The sequence below is a fragment of the Aethalodelphis obliquidens genome, unplaced genomic scaffold (genome assembly GCF_003676395.1).
Source record: "Aethalodelphis obliquidens isolate GAN/ISIS:26980383/991018 unplaced genomic scaffold, ASM367639v1 scaffold34, whole genome shotgun sequence".
NCBI classification, from domain to species: domain Eukaryota; kingdom Metazoa; phylum Chordata; class Mammalia; order Artiodactyla; family Delphinidae; genus Aethalodelphis; species Aethalodelphis obliquidens.
In genome coordinates, this window is record NW_020837978.1 from 19,552,917 (window position 1) to 19,577,187 (window position 24,271).

Consider the following 24,271-nt stretch of genomic DNA (forward strand, 5'->3'; position numbering starts at 1 on the left):
AGCCTGTGCTCCGCAACGGGAGAGGCCACAACAGTGAAAGGCCCGCATGACGCAAAAAAAAAAAAAAAAAAACAACTCAAGACCCTATCTCCAAATGCAGTCACATTCTGAGGTACTGGGGGGTTATATGAATTGGGGGGGACCGTATAACATCAGGGTAGGCCTCATTGAGGACATGAGATGCAAAGACCAAAGGAGGTGAGGGAATTCAGCTGGAGCAAAAATCCTGAGTCAGGGGCATGCCTGACACAGGTGTAGATCAGCAAGGAGGCCTGTGTGCTGAGGGGACTAACGTGGGGGGAGAGTCTTAGGAGGAGGGTGCTGGATCCAGTGGGCTGCGGAGCTATTTTAGGGACTGAGTGGGGTTTTACTGCGAGTGAGGCGGGGCTCCGTTTCAAAGGGTTTCAGTCTATTCCCAGTGCCGAGAATAGACTGAAGGGGGGGCAATGGTGGAAGCCCAGAGGGCTAGGAGGCTGTGCCGGTGATTCATGTGGGAGATGCTGACGGGCCTGCACTAGGGTGGGAGCCGTTCAGGCGGTGAGCAGTGTTCTGATCAAGGATATATTCTGAAGGTAGAGGCAACTGGATTCCCTGACAGATTATTACAGACGAGGTGTGAGAGAAAGACAGGATGGAATGATGACCCCAGGGCTTCTGGCCAGAGCCCCTGGGAGGAAGGAGTAACTATCCAGAGACGGAAGGGGGTGAGAGGAGCAGCATTGGGGCGAGACATCGGAGCTCAGCTTTGGACACACTGAGCCTGAGATGTTGTTAGTCACCAAGTGAGGGTGTTAAGTAGGATGTTGGCTACGTGAGTCAGGAGAGGGAGGCCTGAGCTAGAGACAACATGCGTCTGCACTCACAGCTGTGGGGATTTACAGGCAGGGTGGGCATCGAGGCTGAGCCCTGGGCGCTCTGCCGTTGTTTTGGAGCCCCACCCGGGCCCGCAGCCTGCCGTGTAGGGGTGCTACAGTGCCCTGGAGCTCTTCCAGGTGCAGTCAGGTGGTCTTGCCTGGGGCTTCTTGAAAGGACCTTGGAGCGTCTTACTAAGGAAGTGGTGGGTTTGGCTTTCTAAGGAAGCTGGGTCCACCCTCTGCAGCTTGGACGGTGGGGCGCAAACGCAGCTTGTAAGGCAGCTTTCTTGCCCCGAGGCCTCTGCTGCTCGCCCCGCTGCCCCCCCAGCTATTTTCTGCTTTCCTCTCTAGGCCCACTCACGTCCCGCCATTCCTGGGGTCTGGCTCGTGTATCATGTCTGCCATGGCGTCCGTTGGACCACACAGCCTTCCGTCAGTCTCCCCCGAACCCGTAGCGTGGCCCGTACCCTTGTCTCGCCCTTCCCCTTGACATCTTTTGCATTACTTCACGTCTTTCTTTTCACGCGTTTTATGACCTCCTTTCTCCACCCTGTGAACTCCTGGAGGAGTTCAGGGAAAGATGGTTACTGACGCGTTTCCTGACCGCCTTATAAGCTGATGCATTACTTTCTTGTGGCCTGCTGTAACGAATCACCCCAAACTCAGGGACTTAACAAAACGCAACAACACAAACTTATTCTTACAGTTCTGGAGGTCAGAAGTCCAAAACGGGTTTGCAGGGCTGCATTCTTTCAGGAACTCTAGGGCTTTCCTTGCCTTTTCCAGCTTCTAGAAGCCGCCCGCAGTCTGTGGTCTGTGGCCCCAGAGCACTCCAACCTCTCCTTCTGTATCACGCCTCCCACGCTGCCTCTGCCCCGCCTCTCTCCCTCTTATAGACATCCTTGTTGGTTACACTGGGCCCACCTGGGTAATTCAGGATCGTCTCCTTACCGCAAGGTTCTTAATCACGTCGGCAGAATCCCTTCTGCCTTGTAAAGTAATATGTTCACAGGTTCCAGGGATTAGGCTGAGGCCCTCTTTGAGGGCTGTTGTTGTGCCTTCCACAGCTGAGTACTGTTCTTGGTGCTCCAGGTGCGTTTTGTTTAGTCCTTTTCAATGGCCCTGTGAGGTAGACAGTCAAGCCACGCTGTGCACGAGGAAACTGGCTTACAGAGGCTCCTGGTTATGTAACTTCACTGTTGCTCAAGTGGAGGGTCTGGGATTTGAGCCCCACGTTACTCCATCCACCACCAGCCTCCCCAGCCCCCTGTCTGAGGCCTGCACACTTACTCAGATCCTTACAAAGGCTGGAGAAGTTTCCTGGGGCTGGCGTCACAGAGTACCACAAACTTGGTGGTTTAAACCACAGAAATGTGTCACCTCAGTTCCGGAGGCAAGAAGCCTGAAATCAAGGTGTCGGCAGGGTTGGCTCCTTCTGAGGGCTCCGAGGGAAGCAACGGTTCCAGGTCTCTCTCCTTGGTTTATAGATGGCCATCTTCTCCCTGTGTCTCTCTGTGTCATCTTCCCTCTGTGTGTGCTTCTGTCTTGTCCAAATTTCCCCTTTTTATAAGGACATCAGTCATAGTGGGTTAGGGCCCATCCCGATGACCTTGTCTTAACTGGATGACCTCTGTCAAGACCCCATCTCTGAGGGGCTGGGAACTGGGACTCCAACACGCCTTTTTTGCGCAGGCGCAACTAACCCATAACACGGGCCGCGCACACTGAGGGCAGTTTGTGGCCTCTGCTGGTTTCTGTGTTCAGACTGGACCCTGGGTTTTCTGCCAGCAAGCAGAATCTGCTTTTTATTCTTACCGTTCTCATGCTTTCCGTGTTCTTCTCTCATCCTCTCTCAGACTCTGTGTGGTGCTCTATTCCTTGCAGGCCATTTACTCACATTTCTTTTTCTTCTCTAATCCAGGCCTCCTAGATTTTAGTCTTTCCTTTCTTACCCAGAATAAGTCACAGCACACAGGCCCACAGTCATCAGATTCTTAACCAGTGTTGCACAGAGTGAGGGTGAAATTACTGCAGTAATACTGTTTTAAGAGCTGTCAATGCCTGTTCTCTGGGGGTTGGAGATTCAGAAGACTTCATCTCAACAACACCCTTGAGAGCTAAGATAACGAAGCTTATTAGCTTATCCAAAATAGGGAAGGGAAAGAACCCAGAGAAAGATGGTTAGTGGTGCTTACAGTCTCAGGCTCCCTGCTCATGAGTGGAATGAGAAAATAATTTAAATCTTAACACCTGCTGGATGGATTAGGATGACAGAATCACAAACAAGGTTTGCTCGTTGCTGTGGGCAACCTTTCAGCAGGTAGGAATAAACCAAAGATTCTCCTTTGCTTCGGATACACCTGTTTGGATGCAGGAAGCCAGAGCTCGGGGGCACATCTTCCTTCGGGGCACCTCTGTGTGGCCTGGTTGACCTGCATTCTCTGGGCCCTCTTTTTTTTATGGTTTTATATGAGTTCCTTTAAAAAAAATTTTTTTTTTGTTTTTCTTTTTTTGCGGTACGCGGGCCTCTCACTGTTGTGGCCTCTCCCGTTGCGGAGCACAGGCTCCGGACGCGCAGGCTCAGCGGCCACGGCTCACGGGCCCAGCCGCTCCGCGGCATGTGGGATCTTCCCGGACCGGGGCACGAACCCGTGTCCCCTGCATCGGCAGGCGGACTCTCAACCACTGCGCCACCAGGGAAGCCCTAAAAAAAATTTTTTTAAGAAACCATTTCTTCCATAATATACTTAATAATCCAATTTATTCATTCATCCTTTTATCTTTGGAAATTTTAAAAAACTGTGATAAAATGTACATAACATAAAACTTACCATTTTAGCCATTTGCAAGTGTACCGTTCAGTGGCATCAAGGGCATCCACGGTGTTGTGCCTGGGCCCTCTTCTTAAGTGTGCAAAACCCCTTCAGATGCCTTACACACCCTGCAACCTCCACGCCAGTCTGTGGGACAGATTTAACTAGCCAGTGAGTCGTTAAAATAAAGAACTATACTTGAGGACATTGTGTTGAGTGAAATAAGCCTGTCACGGGACAAAGGCTGTATGATTCTACCCATATAAGGTACCTAGAGCAGTCCAATTCACAGAAACAAAGTAGAATCGTGCTTGTCAGAGGCTGCGGGGAGTGGAGAGTTATTGTTTAACAGGTACAGAGTCTCCGTTCTGCAAGACGAAAAGCATTCTGGGGATGGATGGTGGTGACTGTCGCACAACACTGTGAATGTGCTTAATGCCACTGAACTGCATACTTAAAAATGATTAAGATGGCAAGTTTTAGTGTATTTCACTGCAATGAAACATACCTTTTTTTTAAAGTAAGGTACTATACCTTAGTGTGGTGAAATTCAAGTTATTCATATTTACCATAAATAATAACAGCTGTTCCACAGAACTTTTTTCTCTCTTACAATTTATGACTCCGCACACCTTGTTAGATGCAACTTGAAAATTGGATCTTTGTTATCACTTATCAAAGAAAGATCTGTACACCTGAAACAAATACATGTGTGTCAATTATACCTCAATTTAAAAAAAAGGTCAATGTATGTCTCCCCAAGAATGAGACCACACAGCAAATATTTTAGGAAACTGAAGATTATTTAATAGTCTCTCTTACACTTGGCATTTTACTACTTTTTAATTCTTTTTCAGGAGAGGAGTTCTTTACTTCGGAAATGGTACGACTTAATGATACAAAATAAGGATGACCTTGCCAAGATAATCACAGCTGAAAGTGTAAGTTCAGGACGCTAACTTACGACCTGAAGAAATTGTCCAGGAGTTCTTAGACTGAAGCATGGGGAAGCCTCTAACTTCAGTGCTGTAGCTAAAGAAAACGTGAATTCCTTGCCTAACGATCAGATATCAGCTAATTCTTATTTTGGGCACAAAATTAAGTCAGGCACGCCTATTTAATAATATGCAAGAAATAGATTTTGAGTGGGACTGCGTGAATACTGCTTTTCCACCCTCCAGGTTTTTAGCATGTGATTGCGTTGATTGATTTTTCATGTTGTTTTTGTACATTTTCAAAGGTACCAGTTTTTTGGTTGCTCTAATAAATTACTCTCCACCGTTCACAACATTTAGAAGATGTTAGAAGGAAAAAAAATTGAAGAGGCCGTTCTAGGTGCCTCCTCCAAATTGTAAACATATTGAGAATGCAAATGACGACTGTGGCTCAGGGCGGTCTTGAAACTGTTAGGTGTCATTTTGGGGGCCTCCAAGAAGCCTGGTCCTTTATGTCTCAGTGCAGAAACAACAATTCAACGAGAGGCAAAGTGATAGATAAGAAGTGATTTAGGACTTCCCTGGTGGCGCAGTGGTTAAGAATCCGCCTGCCAGTGCAGGGGACATGGGTTCGAGCCCTGGTCCGGGAAGATCCCACATGCCGTGAAGCAACTAACCCCGTGTGCCACAACTACTGAGCCTGCACTCTAGAGCCCACGAACCACAACTACTGAGCCCACATGCCACAACTACTGAAGCCCGTGCGCCTAGAGCCTGTGCTCTGCAACAGGAGAAGCCACCGCAATGAGAAGCCCGTGCACCGCAACAAAGAGTAGCCCCTGCTCGCCTCAACTAGAGAAAGCCAGCGTGCAGCAGCAAAGACCCAATGCAACCATAAATAAATATATAAATTTATTTTTTTTTAAAGTGATTTATTAGAATAGGTTGCTTGTGAGGCTTACAAGCGGGCAGGCAAGCAGTGCGCTGCCCCAAGTACTTAGTGGGTTACATTTTTATAATCAAAGGAAGAGAGGGGAGGGGGGAAGACCTTCTTTGTCTTTCTTGAGTAGGTATCACGTTTCCGTCATCGGCTCCGCCTCCACTTCGAGTTTTTTGTCCCTACAGGGTCAGGCCAGGACTGTCATGGCACTTTGGAAAAATTATTTCAGGTCTCACTACAATGAGGGTCTTTCACTTTGAAATGTCCTTTCCATAAATGATTTTTGTGTGTGCACAGAGCATGTGCTGGGGGTCATTAACTTGATGACACCCCCGACAGGCTGTAGGTCTCATGCCACCATTGTTTTATTGTATTGGGGCGTGTCTCATGCTTCTGTTGTATGATTTTGTTGCTAATCAAGTGAGCCTGATTTTGTTAAGGAAGCCAATCTGGCTTTGATGCTAAGCGACTTGTTCGGCTCTATGAGTCAAGCAAGCCCACATTGTTTCAGGATCTTCCCATTACTTTCTTGAGTGATCATTAACCTTACTGTGGTCTCCTAAAGTCCCCTCTCTATCTACAGTCCCCTAATGGGGTTTCTAAGCTGACTGTTTGATTATCCTACTCAATTCCTATCAGCCTGGCAGGCTTCCTTCCATCACCATTTGTGATTCTGCTTTCTAAGACTCACACTGAGGTTAGTGTTGACTTAAAATATATGCACAGCCTAAAAGTTGAGAGTTTTGTTTTATTCGGCGGGAATTTTTAGGACCTCAAGCCCGGGAGGCAGCATCTCAAGTAACCCTGAGAGAACTGCTCTGAGGAGGTGAAGTGCAGAGCCAGGTTATACAGAAGTTTTGCAACAAAGAGCAGGTAGTCTGAATGTCAAAAGATTATTGTAAAGAAAACCAGATCCCAAGTTAAGGAATTTAGCGCTTTTCTTTGTGTGGGAAGATGCAAGATTCTGGGCTCACTGAAATTATTCCTTTGATATGCACCTCAGCTCTCTGGGGCCAGTATCCTGTGTTTTCACATCCTGAGTTCACTCAGGGCTCACATTGGAGGGCTGCAAATCGCTGATGACTGTGACATTCTTTGTTTACTGATGTGGCAGGAAATATTCCATTTCTCATTAGAAATTTCTCAACTACCCTGGGGGTTTTGTAACGGGAGACTTTCCTGCTCTGCTTGCATCCTTGAAGAATTTAGAAACTCAGAATCATGCTTTCGTTATTAGAAGGTAATAAGTGTCACTTTTTCTGATTTAATTTAGGGAAAGCCACTAAAGGAGGCACAGGGAGAAATTCTCTATTCTGCAAATTTCCTGGAGTGGTTTTCAGAGGAAGCCCGCCGCGTTTACGGAGACATTATCTACACCCCAGCAAAAGAAAAACGGGCCCTGGTCCTCAAGCAGCCCCTCGGTGTGGCCGCAGTCATCACCCCAGTATGTGGCAGGATCTGCAAGCTCCTAGGGGAGGAGGTTGAGTGGGGTTTGAGCAGGTGTGCTCATCCTGTTAGCTCTGTCACCTGTTCTTGGCTTCCTGATGCCATTGCTGCATGTGGAGGTGTGTTTCCTGGTCCTCTGCGATAGGTGTGAGAGGTGTGGTGGTGGCCAGGGGGCACTTCTAATGCCTGCAGAAGGGGACTGACCCACTGGAGGACCCAGGGGCTCCTCTGACTTAGCATAAAGGCTTCTTCTTGGCATTGCCTAGTACATCTAAAAACATCTTTGGTATTTATCAGTTTTTAAAAAGACTTAAGATTTGACAATTTTTAAATGTGCTACAGTTTTGAGAAAATTTTATGCTTAATTTATGGTTATCATCAACAGCAAAGTATTTATGTATCTACCAGCAGGCACTGGGCCAGGTTCTGAAAGTAAAAAGGCTAAAAAAAAAGATACTGTGTCTGCCTGGATAGGGCTGCAGTATACTTGTGGGGCACCCAGCTTTCTCTACATGAACTGCCTTTCTTGGGTCCACCTTCTAGATCCCATATTAACTTCTCTACAGTGTCTGCCAGCTGGTCTCAAGACTGCTTATCTTTCCCCGCTCACCATAGTTACGGAGAACTGCCCCCCTCACTGCCTAGACTGACCAGGTTTGACTCAGAGCCGACTCTCCACTAGCTGTGTGACCTTGAGCAAATTACTTAATTGCTCTGTCTCACTTTGTCCAAACCTGCAAATGAGGAGAAAAATACCAACCTCATTGGGTTGTGATGAGGATTTAATTAATTATAGTTTAAAAGTGCTTAGAACAGTGCCTGGGACAGAATAAGCACTATATGAGTTTTTGCTGAAATAAAACATTGTTACTATAGATACACAGATGTGTACAGAGAGCTATCTATAAATATATATAGAGAGAGGAAAGTAATATATCGTCTACCATTTTCAAAATCACCTTTGCTAATATTTTCCCCCCGCAGGGTCAGCAAACTATGGCCCTCAGGCCAAATCCAGCCTGCTGCCTGTGTTTGTAAATAAAGTTTTATTGGGACAGAGCCACACCTATTCATATACGTACTGTATTGTCTGTGGTCTTGAGTCCTCATGACAGAAACTGGACATCCCACAACGCCTAAAATTTTTACTACTCGGCCCCTTACAGAGAAAGTTGGCTGTCCCCGGGGTAGATGATTTTGTAGTGTTTTAAACTCTGAAGATGTTTCCTGTCTCTATGAGCCTTTGTCTCCCCAGTCCCTGCAGTCAGCAGGTACCAGGTGTTCTGAGAGCTCACCTGTGCAAGAACAGCTCTGCCAGGCAGTTGTGCACTGGAATTTGCTGGCTGACTTCCCAACCTGCCTGCCTTTGGACCAGGGGGCAGTCCTTCCTCTCACTTACCTCCTCTCTCTTCTGATCCAGTGGAACTTCCCCAGCGCCATGATCACGAGGAAGGTGGGGGCCGCCCTGGCAGCAGGCTGCACGGTAGTGGTGAAACCTGCCGAGGACACGCCCTTCTCTGCGCTGGCCTTGGCCGCGGTGAGCCTCTCTGCACAGAGTCCAAAAAAAGGATGTTATCTGGGACAGAAGGAAAGACTTTCGAAACCTTCTTTGCCTGCGTCTCCTGTTTGATGGTGTTGTGTTTTAATTCACTAGCCATTATTTTAACCCAGATGATGTTCTTTTTAGAAAAAATAACAGATGGGAGAGTTTTCTGTCATCTGTAGGCAATGTATTGTTTAGGCTACCCTAAAAATGATATCTAGCCATCATTTTTATTAAGTCATAATAATGTGACTAAAATGTGGGCATTTCTCAGATTCAGGGACCTCTTATTTACCGTTCCCTTCTCCAGCTCAATCTGCGTCATATCTTGTTCTTCTGTTTAAAACCCTCTAATAGCTTCTCATGTCTCTCAGAGTAAAATTCAGGCTTCCTGCAGTGGCCTTCACTTTTTTAAAATTGGGAATGTTTGATGAGTTTCTCCTGTTCTACACATTCCCCTTCATCCTTTTCTGTCCCTTACAATTTATCTTTTGAAGAAGCGAGACGTTTGACCGGTAGAGTTCCCCATAGTCTGGGCTTTGCAGATGGCATACCATGCACTGGGTTCCTCTGTCTGCTGCACTTTCCACAGATTGGCAGCTGCATCCAGACGCTTCCTCAGACTTGGGTTCGATCCCATTTTGTGTCCTTTTGTCAGGAGGCGAGTAATGTCTGGGTGTCTCCGTTTTCATATTTGCAGCCATTGCTGTGCAATGCCACTCAGTCTGTTAATTCATTAGGAGTGCAAAAATGGTGATATTTGAATTCTTTCCTTTTTCTTTCATTTATTCACCAGACCACTTCTGTAAATCAAAGCTACCCATCATCTCCTGTGTGGTTACCCCATGGTAAATTCCCATAGGAAAGACAGTATGTTTGATTCTTTCTTTTTATTTAGTTTTCCAAATTAATGCATCTATTCCTGTCATCTGCCTAAGGTTCCCAATTAGTCTGTTAGTAGCATTATGTGCTAGTAGATTTTAACGTATTTGATGAGTTTCAGTTTGCTGTGGTTATTATCCTTGAGGAAGCTCAGATTGCCCCCAGTTTTGGCCAATGGCAGCCTCTTCGAGTTGGCTCTTCTATCTTTTAACATAACTCTTAACAGTTTTTGAGACCTTCCTTGCTAGTATGACAAGATATTTTAGACTTATTATATATATTTCTTGCCTCAGACCTGGGATTAACCATTTTTGCAGAAAGCCCTTATTTCTTCTGGTAGGAAATTATATTTTAAGACTACATTTGGGGCACTAGGGATGGTCATTGCTACTAGTTGGTCATTGTTTCTAGGCCTTTTAGTGTCAGGGCTAGGAAATATACATATATGTATTCTCACACACACACACACACACAATAAAATAGTGCTTAAATTCATACAGAAACTTCCAACAACACATTCATATTAATATCACATTAGCACTATTAAGAATCTTATTTCAGTTCCAAATATATTCTGTCCCTAAAGTCAGCCTAGTTTATTTTTTTTTTTTGCCATTACTTTTTAGATTAAAACATCTATTTATTTCTCTTTTCTGTTTTTCCAGTTTGATCATTTGCTGCCACGTTTGCTGTTTCTCTTTACAGCTTGCAGACCAGGCTGGAATTCCTCCGGGTGTATACAACGTTATTCCCTGCTCTCAAAAGAAGGCCAAGGAAGTAGGGGAAGCACTTTGCACGGATCCCCTAGTGTCTAAAATTTCCTTTACTGGTTCAACAGCCACCGGAAAGGTATGTGACTCAAGTCTCAAAAAACCAAATAGCATTCTAATATCTTGTCTTTATAGAGTACCAAAATACTATTTCATCTCGATCACCATTTGTAGGAAGATTTCTGGCAGTGTTAAAAGCTCTGTCCCATAACATAACGTCCAGTCATTTTCCGAAGATATTTGGATGCTGCTTCTTATTGTGACATGACCTAGGTTTCTATTTGACAAAACTGAAAGTTTAGGGGTAGACAAGGTTCCCATTATTTGTTGCATGTGAAGTAGCTGAAAGTTGTCCATAACTTTGGAATTCCCATAACTCTGGAATGCATGTTTCTTTCATAATCTAGAATTAAAGAAATGGATGTCTTAGAATTGAACAAAAATTGTGTTCAGTATAAAGGTGCTTACAGAAATAGAAAGGTCTTTTTTTTTTTTCGTTTTTTTCCCCCCCTAGTATGTTGAAAAGTTCTTTCCTGAAAACTTCATTTGTGTGCCTGTGAGTGTATTTTTACTTATCCTTTTAAATGTTCAAAAGAGAAAAAAAGCAGAGGAGAACAAAAGTTCTTATTTCTGGTGTTTCTCTCCAGATAGTATACTTTTTTCTGCTGGTATTTGTATATACACACACACACTCATGCTAGAGACGTACATAAACATATACCAGATAAAAATAATATAAATCTAATCTGAAAGTTTTGGTGAAACTGGTCATTTTTCGACACCATGAGAAACAGGAGAGAATAAAGCAATTTTGGTAGCTCCCAACCATAACCACATTTGTCATGCCATAAACGCACACTTGGGAAGCCTGCCATTCATTCCAGAAGCAGGAATTTTTAGATCCATAAACTGCTACCACCCTGATCAATGGATCTTGCAGAGCAAACTTACTCTCAGAGGGTTTCAAGATATCAATAGTTAGAGAAAAAGAGAGGCCTGGGAAAAAGGGTGGTAAACCTTTGCCATTGAAGCCAGAGAAATTCTCAGATGCTGGACAAAGGCCAGCCACTCATTACTCAACCTCGCTTTGCTCAGTGAACTATCCCCATTGGATAGTGTCGACCATGTTCCTGCCAAGCCCAACTGTGCCTCTTAAATTATTTCCGCAGGACAGTGATTCACTTCAAGTGGTTTAAAGGGAAGAGTGATAGGAATCACTGATAAAGGAATAGCCAGGGGCCTCTTCTGAGCTGATCTTTGCAGAGGATCAGTGGCTAAGCTCCTGATCTTGCAACGTAGAATCTTGCCTCTACTGAACCCCATTCCGTCAGCCTGTTCTGGAGATGCTGCCCTGCCCTCACTCCTTCCAGGGGCACCACCCCTCCCGGGGCCTGCTGCGGGGACAGCAGCCATGCTTTATAGCACATGATACCTCATCTGTTCCCCCACAGAGAATTCAACCATGAGTGGTCATTTGACCCGAGGAAAACAGATTCATAGGCTGGCCAGTGACCTAGGACGAGTGACCTGGCCATAGAGAGATGAGCTGGGCACTCACGTTCCCTTTCTAGGGCTTTGAAAGCTGAGATCCTGAGAAGGTCAGCAGGGGGAACTGGAGCAGAAAGGATTCCTTTAGACGTAGCAGGACTGCAGGCAGTGCCACAGGGGTCACGAAGGTCAGAGGCAGGTTCAAGCCCTCATCATGCGCACTGAGTAGCAAGAAGACGCAGTCAGAGGACACAGGTGGAGGCAAGCGACCCAAGAGCGAGCAGAGTCAGAAAAATCAATGGCCTGGCAGAGAGCAGTTCTTAAAAATTCAAAAGAAAATAAAGAAATAGGTTTACTCACACCGGTCAGAATGCCCATCATTAAAAAGTCTACAAATAAATGCTGGAGAGGGTATGGAGGAAAGGGAACCCTCCTACACTGTTGATAGGAGTGTAAACTGGTGCAGCCACTAGGGAAAACAGTATGAAGGTTCCTCAAAAAACTATGATCCAATAGAGTTGCCATATGATAAGGGTTGCCATATGATCCAGCAATCTCACTCCTAGGCATATATCCAGACAAAACTATAATTCGAAAAGATAACATGCACCCCTATGTCCACAGCAGCACTATTTACAGTAGCCAAGACATGGAAGTAACCTAAATGTCCATCAACAGATAAACGGATAAAGAAGGTGTGGTATGTATATACGGTGGAATACTACTCAGTCATAAACAAGAATGAAATAATGCCATTTGCAGCAATATGGTTGGACCTAGAGATCATCATACTAAGTGAAGTCAGAAAGATAAAGACAAATACCATATGATATTGCTTATACGTGGAATCTAAAAGATGAACTTATCTACGGAACAGAAACAGACCCACAGACATAGAGAACAGACTTGTGGTTGCCAAGGGGGAGGGGGGCTGAGGGAGGGATGGAGTGGGAGTTTGGGATTAGCAGATGCAAACTATTATATATAGGCTGGATAAACAATAAGGCCCTCCTGCATAGCACAGGGAACTATTCAGTATCCTGTGATAAACCATGATGGAAAAGAATATGAAAAAGTATATACACACACACACACATAAATATGTATATATAACTGGATCACTTTGCTGTACAGCAGAAACTAACAGCATTGTAAATCAACTATACATCAATAAAATAAATTTTTAAAAAAGAAGTTTAATCTTAAAACTCGTACTACTTTGTTGAATAGTAACATTTCATTGAGAAGACCATTTTTACTAGTTCATTGCTGGAATCTTAACATCTGGGCATATAGAGAAGTACCAGCACTGAAGCAATTTTCCAGCTTTTCTGAATTTTGACTAAGAGACCTATCATAAAACCCACAGCTGTGTATCACAGGGACCAGTCCTGGAGTGACCTTGGGCTTGTGACCACTGTTCGTTGCACTTGAACCATCCAAGTGGGTCCACCGTTCTCATAGCTGTGGTTGGATAAAGACCTACTATCGTGTAATAAAGCAAACATCCCTGGGCAGCTTTCCTAGGCCGTAAGAATCTCTTCCTGGATATTTAAAGCCTAATAGTTGTATGTATCAAAAAGCCTTACAGGGACTTCCCTGGTGGCGCAGTGGTTGAGAGTCCGCCTGCCGATGCAGGAGACACGGGTTCATGCCCCGGTCCGGGACGATCCCACATGCCGCGGAGCGGCTGGGCCCGTGAGCCATGGCCGCTGAGCCTGCGCGTCCGGAGCCTGTGCTCCGCAGCGGGAGGGGCCACAACAGTGAGAGGCCCGTGTACCGCAAAAAAAAAAAGCCTTACAGTTGTGCATTGAGCTAGTGATTATTCTTCTTTTTGTTGTTGTTATAGTGATTCTACTTCTACTTATTTATACTGAGGGAATAACTGCAGTGTTGTTTTAATAGCAAGGAATTGGAAGCAACTTAAATTTCCAACAGATGGGGGCTGAATAAATAAATGAATGAATAGCTCTGCAGTGGAATACTAGGCAAGCAGCTAAAGGATGTTCTAGAAACACGAAACACACGCTGATATGGGTGTGTTTAAAGTGTTGTGAGCATGTTATGATGTTCCAGATATATGACTAACTGGGAAGATAAAGCAGGTTATAAAGCTGTGTAACCCTACCATCCTGTTTTCTTTAAAAAAAAAAAAAAGGCACATGTCCCTGGTGTGTGTAGCCAAATTCTGGACGGATATACCTTAAGATTTTATCAGTGGTAAGCTATTGGTTGTGGGGTTATGGGTGATTTTATTAGCATATCTCTATAATACGATAATTTTATCATAATTTTTATCATAATTTTTATGTTTATCATAACAAATTTATCATAATTTTTAATAGGTCATACATTGACATGGTTCAAAAACTGGGACAGTATAAACATGGTTATATTCAGAAGTTTCACCCTCACCCCTATCCCTGATTTCCTCCCTTTTAGAAATAATTTTTAGTTTTTTTATCTTCCTTGTGTTTCTTTACCAAATACAAGCAAATATGAATACACATAGATTCTTATTTTCCCCTTTTCTTATGCAAACTGTCATCTCGTATACACGACTGTGCACCTGGCTTTTTCCACTACTGGGCAGTTTTTTGAAACAAAGGCTTACGGGGCCATGTAGTTGATTCGGTGCTCACAGCATCCTCTCATCTGCTCCCAGGTCCTGTTGCATCATGCAGCAAACTCTGTGAAAAGGGTGTCCATGGAGCTGGGCGGCCACGCCCCATTCATCGTGTTTGACAGTGCCAATGTTGACCAGGCTGTCGCTGGGGCCATGGCATCTAAATTTAGGAACTCTGGACAGGTGAGTCCCAGGGCATTTTTCTGGGTTGTGTGTTTTACAGATCCTACCCCCTTCCTCACCTCCTAGGACAACACTCCCCTCATTCTTTGTCCACGCCCTCTTTCATCCGGTGTTTTGTAAATGCCCCCTCTTTGCCTGGGACTCTGCTAGGCTCAGAGGGTCCAAAGAGAAATAAGGTATTATCCCTGGCTTCAAGGCATTTCCTGAACAGCAGATGCCTTTTAATCAAATCGTTCTCTCATCGTTCATCTCCTCTTTGAATCTGGTTATTTTCATAGTTTTACCTCACTGGGCTTTTCTCTGCTGAACAGGTTTAAACATCTCCTCAGACACAAAATAGCCTGAACACCTAGGGTCTGAGGCCCACAGTCTTAAGGAAAAGAAGGGAGGAAAATGTTGAGATGGAGCCTTTAAAAACTCAAAACGCTGCTGCCTGGATCTCATTCTTCCCGAGATGGAGGGGGCATGACAGGAACCCACTACAGGGCTGCACACACTACAGTGGCCCAAGGCGGGTCCGGGTTGTCCTTGGGAGAGTGGTGGCCTGAGCTCACCCCTTGTAGGGAATCCTGGAGCATCAGATCTAGCAGGGACCTTCCCAGTTATCTGACACAAACCTTGCATTTTACAGCTGAAGACATGAAACTCTAGAACGACTAATTGACTTGAAGTCATACATCCTTGGGTTCAGGATCTGGGACTGGGAACCTAGGGCCCGGTCTCCCAACTTCTATCCAAGCTGTTGCCAGGATCCTGGCTTCTTATACAATATTCTTAAGCACTTTGTCTTGGAGTACCATCACTAAGCAGTTTTAAATGCATTCCAGAAATGGAATGACAACTCCTGAAAGGTTATCTGGGGGAAAAAAAGGTGAAATGTTGTACAATATTCCATATGAAATAGCTTTCATCCTTGTTTTGGCCTTTGGTAATTAATTTTTCTCCTTTCACATAACCTAATAAGCTTGGTTGTTTCAGAAACAGGTATGTTTCCTTTTAGAAACACAAAATGGCAAGGTGTGTAACCTTCAGAGTTACACTTACAAAGCTACAACTTTGGGGTGTATTGCTTTAAGCCAATAAAAATGGATAGGATACTAAATTATCTATAGGCTTGTTTCTATTAGAAAAATACACAATAAGAAAAAAGCCAAAAAAAAAAAAAAAGAAAAAGCCAAGAAAACGTATCAAGGGTAACTACATTTCCTGTAATGTGTTTATATTACATAATTTTTAAATATTAGGTCTAATTAGAAAAAATAATAAGCAAAGGGCTTTTCAACAATTTAGGCTGACACGGAAGAATGGTCTTGCATACATTTTCCAAATCTTGGATTCCGCCAAGCATTTGAAAGGCTTAATAAGCTAGTGGATGTAAGTTAGCCTTTGAATCCCTTTCCTTCTAGCTCTGCTGTCACTGCAGCATCACTGTCTCAGGGAGTTACAGTTTCTTGTGTTGGTTTTATTCTTTCCAATAGAAGCCATTCGAAAAAACTTGGGTTAGGTGGCTTTTTGGTTTTTTGTGCAGATATTTATCCTCGCTTACCTATTTAACCACAGAGATGTGGCGGGTGTAGAGGGGCTTGGAGAAGTCCATGCACTGAGCACATTTGTCTTTAGGGCCAAGCCCACGTGGGGAGGAACACAGCAGGTAGAACACAGGACGGGAATCACCTGGGAAAGTGCATTCACATTCAGAGGTAGCAGCAGTCACACGATTATTGGTTGGGTCAATAGCTTCCAACAAACTGTCAGTGTGAGTTTGTTTCTTTTTGTCTAGACTTGTGTTTGCTCGAACCGTTTCTTGGTGCAAAGGGGTATCCATGATTCCTTTGTGAAAAAATTTGCCGAGGCAATGAAAACAAACCTGCACGTGGGTAATGGATTTGAGGAGAGAACTACTCAAGGCCCGTTAATTAATGAGAAAGCTGTAGAAAAGGTAAGTTTGTTTTATCATCTCTTCAACATCATGGTTTCAGTATCAGAAGCTTAACTAGCAAAACCACTCTGGTAAGGTGGCCAGCAAGGCGGTTTTGGAAACAATGGAGAAATCGGAAAACAACTGAGTTTCTGCCAATTTGTATAAACTGAGTGGCACCACGTGGTTATAAGCTTTTCCAGCTCCATCATTTCACTGAGTCCCCATGAGATCTGTCACTCCTGTTCTCCTACCGCCCTCCCTAAATTTCCTTTTACAGTGGTGCTAATTCTATCTCCTGCTGCCTCAGGAATAAGATCCTGAAATACAAAGTTCTTTAATTTCTGGAACACCTAAAAGGAAAGGAAAGGAAAAAGGCTTTGTTTTTGAGATCGTTTGTGTTTCAGCTGAACTGCTGGCTGGCACTGAAAACAAAATGCCCTTGCAGAAGAGTCCTTGGCGAAAACACCCTGGCAGGAGGTGTAGAGCCACAGAAATCATGGTTAAGGTTTAGAGATGGCAAGACAGGGAAAGTCCTTATGCAAGGATTTGTTTGTCATGTTTAAGGTTTAGAGATGGCAAGACAGGGAGACTCCTTAAGCAAGGATTTGTTTGTTCAAATAATGCCACAATCTTGACTGCTAGCGAGGTGAGTTTTCTCCTCTTGTTCTACTGTTTTAAAAAAATAATCCTCTTCAGAGTTGCTTACAAGGAGGTTTCGTATAATACCAAACATCCGGTATGCTCCCCAGATAAGTCCTTACTTGCTAGAAAGGATTTCAATAGGATTTTAGTAGAAAATGGAGGCTGGAGGTTGTGTGTGGGGAAAAAAGGGGGCACAGAGAGCCTCCTGGGTCACCTGAGGAACCAAAATCAAGTTAGAGCCAGGTCAGCACCCAGGTGGGAAGCACAGCCCATTCGCTGTTCGTTGGCCTCCTGAGGGCCTGAGGACCAAGCCCCGCCATGGCTGCCCTGACCCAGTGGGCAGTCTGGTTGGCTGAAGATCACATCTGGTGCCTTCCCCAGTAGATACCAAGGAAGCACTGGGGTTTTACAGAGCTCTGATAACATTTCCAGTTATTGCCTTGGGATTCTCTACCTCTACATAAAGAATATACATTAAAGTTTACATGGGTACCACCTGCATTTCTGAGATGCCTTTGGACCCTGGGCACTCATCCAACAAAGAAAATGTGGCTCTGTACCAGCTATGGTTGAAGTCCCAGAGGGGTGGTTCTTAACCCACCCAGTACCTTTAACAACTACAGATGCTTCGGTCCTACTTGAGGAGACTGGGGGTGAATTTGTCTGGAGTAGGGCCTAGGCATTTAGTGCCCCAGTTATTGCTAGTTTGCGGACTGGGAAACCTGTCTGGAGATTTTGTTGTTATTCTTGCCAAAGTGATTGTATAGACATTGCTCTCTAGAGGACGCTGTTTCCTAGGACCTCAAGCAACTACAGTTGAAGGGTTTGTTTTTGTTTTTGTTTTTTTCCCTCTGAGAGTTTAGTAGAAAACATCTTGTCTGAAAACAATCCATCGTGCTGGCTTTAGTGTACATACAGTCACAGGGTAAATACCTGGGGGAAAAAAGTGCACATCACTTTTAATGTGACAAGAGGAGGACAGAGCATATTCTATTTGAGGTCAAATAGAATGGGGCCTTGTTAAGTATGCTAAATAGAGGTATTTTTAGAGCTATAAATCATAGAAAGGAAGCTAATGGGGATTTGTTGCGGACAGTGAACTATGAGAGGATTAGAAGGGGTGAGGATCTCAAAAGGGTGAATCTCGATGGCAGACGGTGCCCAAGCCTCTATTTATCTCTTCTGAAATCCTACAGCATATTCCGCTGAGAATGGGAGGCAGGGGGAGACTCCAGTGGACCACGGATTGTGATGAACTTCTGGAAGGCAGCAGGGATCGTGTTAACAGAAAAGTCAAAGCAGAATGAGGCAGGCCCAGGGGAAGCCTGCAGAGGAAATGGGTGTCATTTCTACGATGGAGCTTTCCTAGAAATGGCTGGGGTAGAGGGTAGCAACGGGAGGAGGGGAGAAATAGTGCTGATTGGTTCTACTTCTGCACAGTTTTCTGGGTCATTTCCCTCCACCCACCACCAACACATACAACGTAACAGAGGCATTTGCTCTGGGCAGGAAAATGCCTCTGAAGCAATAGAGCAGCCAGCCTGCGAGGAGTACAGCGTGAAGAGTGAGGGTAGGCACGCCAGAGAGGAGCTCCCCTGCCTTTGCCCTTTGCTCGGGTGGGGCCACCCCTAAAGTGAAGCCTGCCGAGTGAGATAAACCCAAGCTTGGCGTTGTCCCTCTCGTTCGGGGAAGAGACTGTTAACAGCAGAGGTCACCCATGTCACCCGTTGAAATTAACCAACCCCATCCTTCATTAGAAAGATGAACAACCAAGAATCATGACAGCCCTAGAGGAAAACCCACAGCACATCAGAGGAGGGTCAAGAAGAGCAAACAGAACAGCTGGCCCTCAAGAAAGTAGATGACTCTGTGAACAGACAGGATTTTTTCTAGGAATCTAATAGTATTCTCCAAGAGTTCTGAGAAGATAGTACATCTATAAAACAGAAGTAGGTTCTATGAAAATGAAGCAATGAGAACAAGAAAGAACGTTTTTATTTATTTATTTGGCTGTGCCGCGCAGCTTGTGGGATCTCAGTTCTCTGACCAGGGACTGAACCCCGGCCACAGCGGTGAAGGCCTGGAATCCTAACCACTAGGCAACCAGGGAACTCCTAGAAAGAATGTTTTTAGAAATTGAAAACATGGTGGTCAAAATCTTTTTAAAACTGAGTAGTGAAGATGGAAGACAAAATCAAGGCGAGCTCTTAGAATTTAAAGCAAAAGTATGGCAGGAATGCACAAAGAAATCGATCTGAGGTGAGGGGTGTATCCATTTTAGTAATAGGAACTCTAGAAAGACTTGAGATGGAAGAAATAGGATGATCAAATACTAGAGGAAAACTTCTCAGAGCTAGGGGAAAATAACAATTCTTCAAAATTGAAAGACTTCGTCAATTGCCAAGTAGAATAATAAAAAGAAAAACCCAGATATGTTTCATTAAAATTTTAGAATGTCAGGAACATACCAGAATATTCAAGAAGCTTCCAGAGGTGGGAAAAGCTACCACAAACCCACAAAGGAGTGAGGACTTTTTTCTTTTTTGGCTACGCTGTTGGCATGTGGGATCTAAGTTCCCTGATCAGGGATCGAACCTGCACTCAACGTTCTGAAGGAAAATTACTTTGGGTCCAAATTCCGTCACCAACCAATGCAAGGTAAAACACCAGACATACAGTATCAGAAAACTCTGAAGGTAAACCATTTTCAGTGCACCTTTTTTGAAACAACTACTCGAGGAGAATGTATTAGAACAAAATGAAAGTGAAATCCCGGGAGGAGAACAACATGGGATCCAAGAGCCTGGAACTAACCCAGGAAGGAGATGAGAACAAATCCCAGGAAGACAGCTGAGCATCAGGCCTGCAGACATGGGCATATGTGTATTAGACCGTTAGACAAACTGTAAGAGCAAACAGCGAGAAAATCACAGAGGTGGGAGGAGACAGCATGGTACACACCATGTGCCCTCTTGCCTCTGTACCTCTGTGCATTTGGTTCTTTCTACCCAGAAGGGAGCAGGGTACATTAACCTATTTGAAAAAGAAAGAAACCCAGTTACAGTTTTTTTGAAAAAGAAAGAAACCCAGTTACAGTTTTCTGCAGTTTAAACGTTTCCCAAGTATCCTCGACCACCTTTCCCAAGGGCTCTTCTTTTACTCTTCACACAGGTAGAGAAACATGTGAGTGATGCCATTTCCAAAGGGGCCACCGTTGTGACAGGCGGGAAGCGACATCAAGTTGGAAAAAATTTCTTCGAGCCCACCCTGCTCAGCAACGTCACCCGAGACATGCTCTGCTCTCAGGAAGAGACGTTTGGGCCCGTGGCACCCGTTATCAAGTAAGGTCATCCAGCGGGTCGGAAGACAGGAGAAAGGATAGGAAAGGAGAAGGAAACCCGGAGAGAAATCCAGTTCGTGTGTCGTTTGAGGCCTGGGTGGGGGACGGGCTGAAGTAGAGAGCAGGGTTATATCAGTGGAAGCACTAAGTTCAATGTAACATTTAAAAAATTTTGTTTCTATTATTGCCTCTTTAGACCACAAAATTTACCAAATTCTCTACTTTGCTCTCTTGCTTTCTACTGAACTCATTTTTCTTTGTAATGAAGTATATACTTTAAGAGTTCTTTCAAGGGTGTCTGTGGGCAATGGACTGTGTGTTCTTATGTGACCTTTTATCTCACAGTCACAAGTAAATAATAATTTACCTGCATAAAATGCTAGCTTCAGCACTTGAAGATGTCACACCTTGGTCTACTTAGCTCCAGGGTTGTCACTGAGAAAGCTGATACCTGGTTCTTACTCCTGTGAAGGGATATGCTTTTTCTCTTTAGAGACTTTTAAAATTCCTCACGGCCTCGGACGTTCTTAAATTTTACCATGGTAGCTTGGGTATGGTACACCGTGAGCTTTTTCAGTCAGAGGTCCAATGTCTTTCTTTAATGTCTAAAGTGTTTGTTTAGTCCTGGGAAGTTCTTGGTCATTATTTCTCCAAATATTTCTCTCTCTTCTATTGCTAATGAAATTTATAGATTAGGGTTTCCCTGGTGGCGCAGTGGTTGAGAGTCTGCCTGCCGATGCAGGGGACACGCGTTCGTGCCCCGGTCTGGGAAGATCCCACATGCCATGGAGCGGCTGGGCCCGTGGGCCATGGCCAGTGAGCCTGTGCATCCGGGGCCTGTGCTCCACAATGGGAGAGGCCACAACAGTGAGAGGCCCACGTACCGCAAAAATAAATAAATTAATTAAATTAAATTAAATTAAAAATTATAGATTAATCTGACATTAGGGAAATGAACCACTTGGAGAACTTTCATCTTCTTTGTTTTAATAAAATTTTTTTTACCTGGAGTATGAACTTGACATTTTCCAAAAGGATGCAGTGGTTAGGAACGCAGGCTCTGGAGTTGAGTTGGGTGTAGATTCAGGCTTTGCTACTTCATATCTGTGTCCCCTTGAACAAGTTAACTTCTCTGAGCCTCAGGGTCCTTGATGGGAAAAGGAATAAAAACTAGTACCTGCCTCACAGGACAGTTTTAAGGTTTAAATGACATAATGTATGTAAAGCACTTAGCACATTGCCTGATATCATTATGGGTGTTGCTGTGTAAATAAAGCATTAGGTCAGGGAGGGGGACACAGCTGTTACTAGGGGTCTCTAGTCTCACACTTCTTCTGGGACACAGGGCGGTGGGAGCACCACCCACATTAGCAAAGAAAGGTGAAAATCCTCAAGGATGTCACAACTGATGATGTGAAGACTGCATTTGCTTTTTATTTATTTATTTGGTTGCACTGGGTCTTAGTGGCTCCAGGGCTCCTTAGTTGCGGCACGTGGGCTCCTTAGTTGCAGCAGGCGGGCTCCTTAGTTGCGGCATGCATATGGGATCTTGTTCCCTGACCAGGGCTCGAACCCGGGCCCCCTGCATTGGGAGCTCAGAGTCTTATCCACTGTGCCACCAGCGAAGTCCCGATGACTGCATTTTCGAGGCACAGGTGGCCAGTGAGGACATGGGTGATGCCCTGTTTTCTGTTCTCTGGCGGATAGAATGGCTTGCTCTCTACAGGTGGAGAGCCAAGCCCTGGGAGACACAGCTGGTCATCCTTGGAAGAAATAATTCTCTTGGGGTCACCCTCCTTGACCTGCCCTCCCCCAGAGCGCTCTCTTCTCTCCCAGTCGTCCTCTTGCATTGACTGGGGTCCGCCAGCTCTGCCCGGTGCCTTCAGAGGGCTGGCTGGCCAGCTGCCACTGCTGCTGGACCTCTGAATTGAGGATCTGGGATGCGGACAATGTTTTGCCCCCAGTTACAGTTCTGGGGCAACAGAAAAAGGCCTCTGAAATGTTGTTCCAGAAATAACGATGATAAAGCTGGAAGAGACTGCATAAGGCTTCCACGCTAGCAGTCTCATTTCCAAGGGGAACAGACCCCCAGCACTGTCACACTGTTCAGAGCATAAGTGGTGGGGCCGACACTAGAGCCCTGGGCCCCAGTGGCCTCTGGATGTTTTCCTTCTCCTACATTATGGCTGCTTCTAAAGTAGTTGTTATGATCGGTGCATTTCTTTTTTTTTTTTCCGGCCTCGCCTTGTGGCTTGCGGGATCCCAGTTCCCCAACCAGGGATTGAACCGGGGGCCACAGCAGTGAAAGCGTGGAGTGCCAACCACTGGGCCACCAGGGAAGTCCGATCGGTACATATTATTCTTCTTAGTAGGTAGCAAGAGCCGTAATCCTTTTCTTAAGGCGTTTTGTTCGACATTCTGAATACTCCACAGTTCCCTGTGTGTCTCCCAATCTCCTAGAGGAGATGAACTGGTGTTGACCCGAGCTCGCTAGCCTTGAACTCTGCACGGTTGCAGCGAGTGATGGTGTTTTCCTCTGAACTCTCTGCAAAGCTCTGATTAACCCCTCGCCCTTATTTGGGAAACAAATCAGGAGGAAATCAGCTGGTTTTCCTTACTCTCCCCTTAGGGATTTTGCTGATGACCCATCTTGACTTTGGCAGGTTTGATACAGAGGAGGAGGCGGTGGCGATCGCTAACGTGGCCGACGTCGGGCTGGCAGGTAGGCGTCCGTCCTTGCTCGGTAGCTGTCATAATCACTTCTCCAGCTGATGCCAGGGTGGCCTTTTAAACGTCACCCTGGGTTTTGAGAAGGCAACTTCATTGGAGCATGTGTTTCACTGCTTTCCCAGGGGCGGGGGTGGGCCTGTGCAAGTCCGTGTTCTTTTGCCTTGTTCCCGGATGCAGGATGGGGGCTCCCTGGTTGGAGCTGGGTATGGTCGTGGGAGAAGAAGCAGTGCCGTGTTTCAGGGGGAGAGTCACACGCACCCTGTAACTCCCATGTTCCCAGAGGCTCGATGCCTGGAAATTCCAAGGGGTTTTCCTCCCATTTTGTGTGGCTCCTGGAAGTCTGAACAAAAGAGATAGCACCCGACCTCACAGAGAGCATCAGGGGCCATGAAGGAAGCGAAGACAGCACAGGCAGAGGGAGCCTCACAGAGTAGCTGCTGTTCTTTCAGTTTGGACATGGACAAGGTGGCCACAGAATGTACCCTATGACCCTGACAAAATTATATGTGCATAAATGCACTCAACAAGGGCTTCCCTGGTGGCGCACTGGTTAAGAGTCTGCCTGCCAATGCAGGGGACACGGGTTCGAGCCCCGGTCTGGGAAGATCCCACGTGCCGTGGAGCGGCTGGGCCCGTGAGCCATGGCCGCTGAGCCTGCGCATCCGGAGCCTGTGCTCCACAACGGGAGAGGCCACAACAGTGAGAGGCCCGCATACCACACACACACACACACACACACACACACACACACACACACACACACACACACAAATATATATATATATATATATATATATATCATGTGGATAACCTAACTGACGTGTGCAGGATGCACTGAACAGGAGGCCACAGGAGCTGCGTTCATTATTGTTACAGTCCCGATAGGAGACGGTGAGAGCTCTAGCGAGAGTGGAATAGAAGCAGAAAGAGGATTTCCAAAGGTTTTGAGATGAAGATGTGCACAGGACCAACTCGGGGCTCCACATGGGAGCAGGGAGGGTTCCAGGCCCGCATGACTAGGCAGATGGTCACCCATGGCATCCGCAGCTGTGGACATGATGTCTTTAATCAGGGGTCCCCAACCCCCAGGGCTGCAGACCGGTACCGGTCTGCGGCCCATTAGGAACCGGGCCACACAGCAGGTGGTGAGCGGCGGGC

At 45.5% G+C, this 24,271-nt stretch overlaps 2 protein-coding genes across 5 annotated transcripts in view; one reads left to right on the forward strand and one right to left on the reverse strand.

Annotated features, from left to right (window-relative positions):
• The window catches only part of GPLD1 (glycosylphosphatidylinositol specific phospholipase D1), a 61,572-nt gene extending 53,073 nt beyond the window's left edge, over nt 1-8,499 (reverse strand). The window contains exon 1 of one of the 2 annotated variants that reach the window (XM_027128502.1): nt 8,388-8,499. Coding sequence is in view for 1 of the 2 variants with exons in the window: in XM_027128501.1 (XP_026984302.1) it covers nt 8,388-8,428 (41 nt within the window). In the remaining variant the exon portion in view is untranslated. The remainder of the gene's footprint in view (nt 1-8,387) is intronic. The other variant, XM_027128501.1, reaches the window with a different exon arrangement.
• Nucleotides 1-24,271, forward strand: part of ALDH5A1 (aldehyde dehydrogenase 5 family member A1) — a 31,717-nt gene that overhangs the window by 1,918 nt on the left and 5,528 nt on the right. For 2 of the 3 annotated variants that reach the window (XM_027128506.1, XM_027128505.1), the window contains exons 2-9: nt 4,525-4,608; nt 6,816-6,986; nt 8,409-8,525; nt 10,119-10,262; nt 14,337-14,480; nt 16,261-16,419; nt 20,215-20,384; nt 23,047-23,105. In XM_027128506.1, coding sequence (XP_026984307.1) covers nt 4,525-4,608; nt 6,816-6,986; nt 8,409-8,525; nt 10,119-10,262; nt 14,337-14,480; nt 16,261-16,419; nt 20,215-20,384; nt 23,047-23,105 — 1,048 coding nt within the window. Of the gene's footprint in view, nt 1-4,524; nt 4,609-6,815; nt 6,987-8,408; nt 8,526-10,118; nt 10,263-14,336; nt 14,481-16,260; nt 16,420-20,214; nt 20,385-23,012; nt 23,106-24,271 lie in introns of those variants that run through there. The other variant, XM_027128507.1, reaches the window with a different exon arrangement.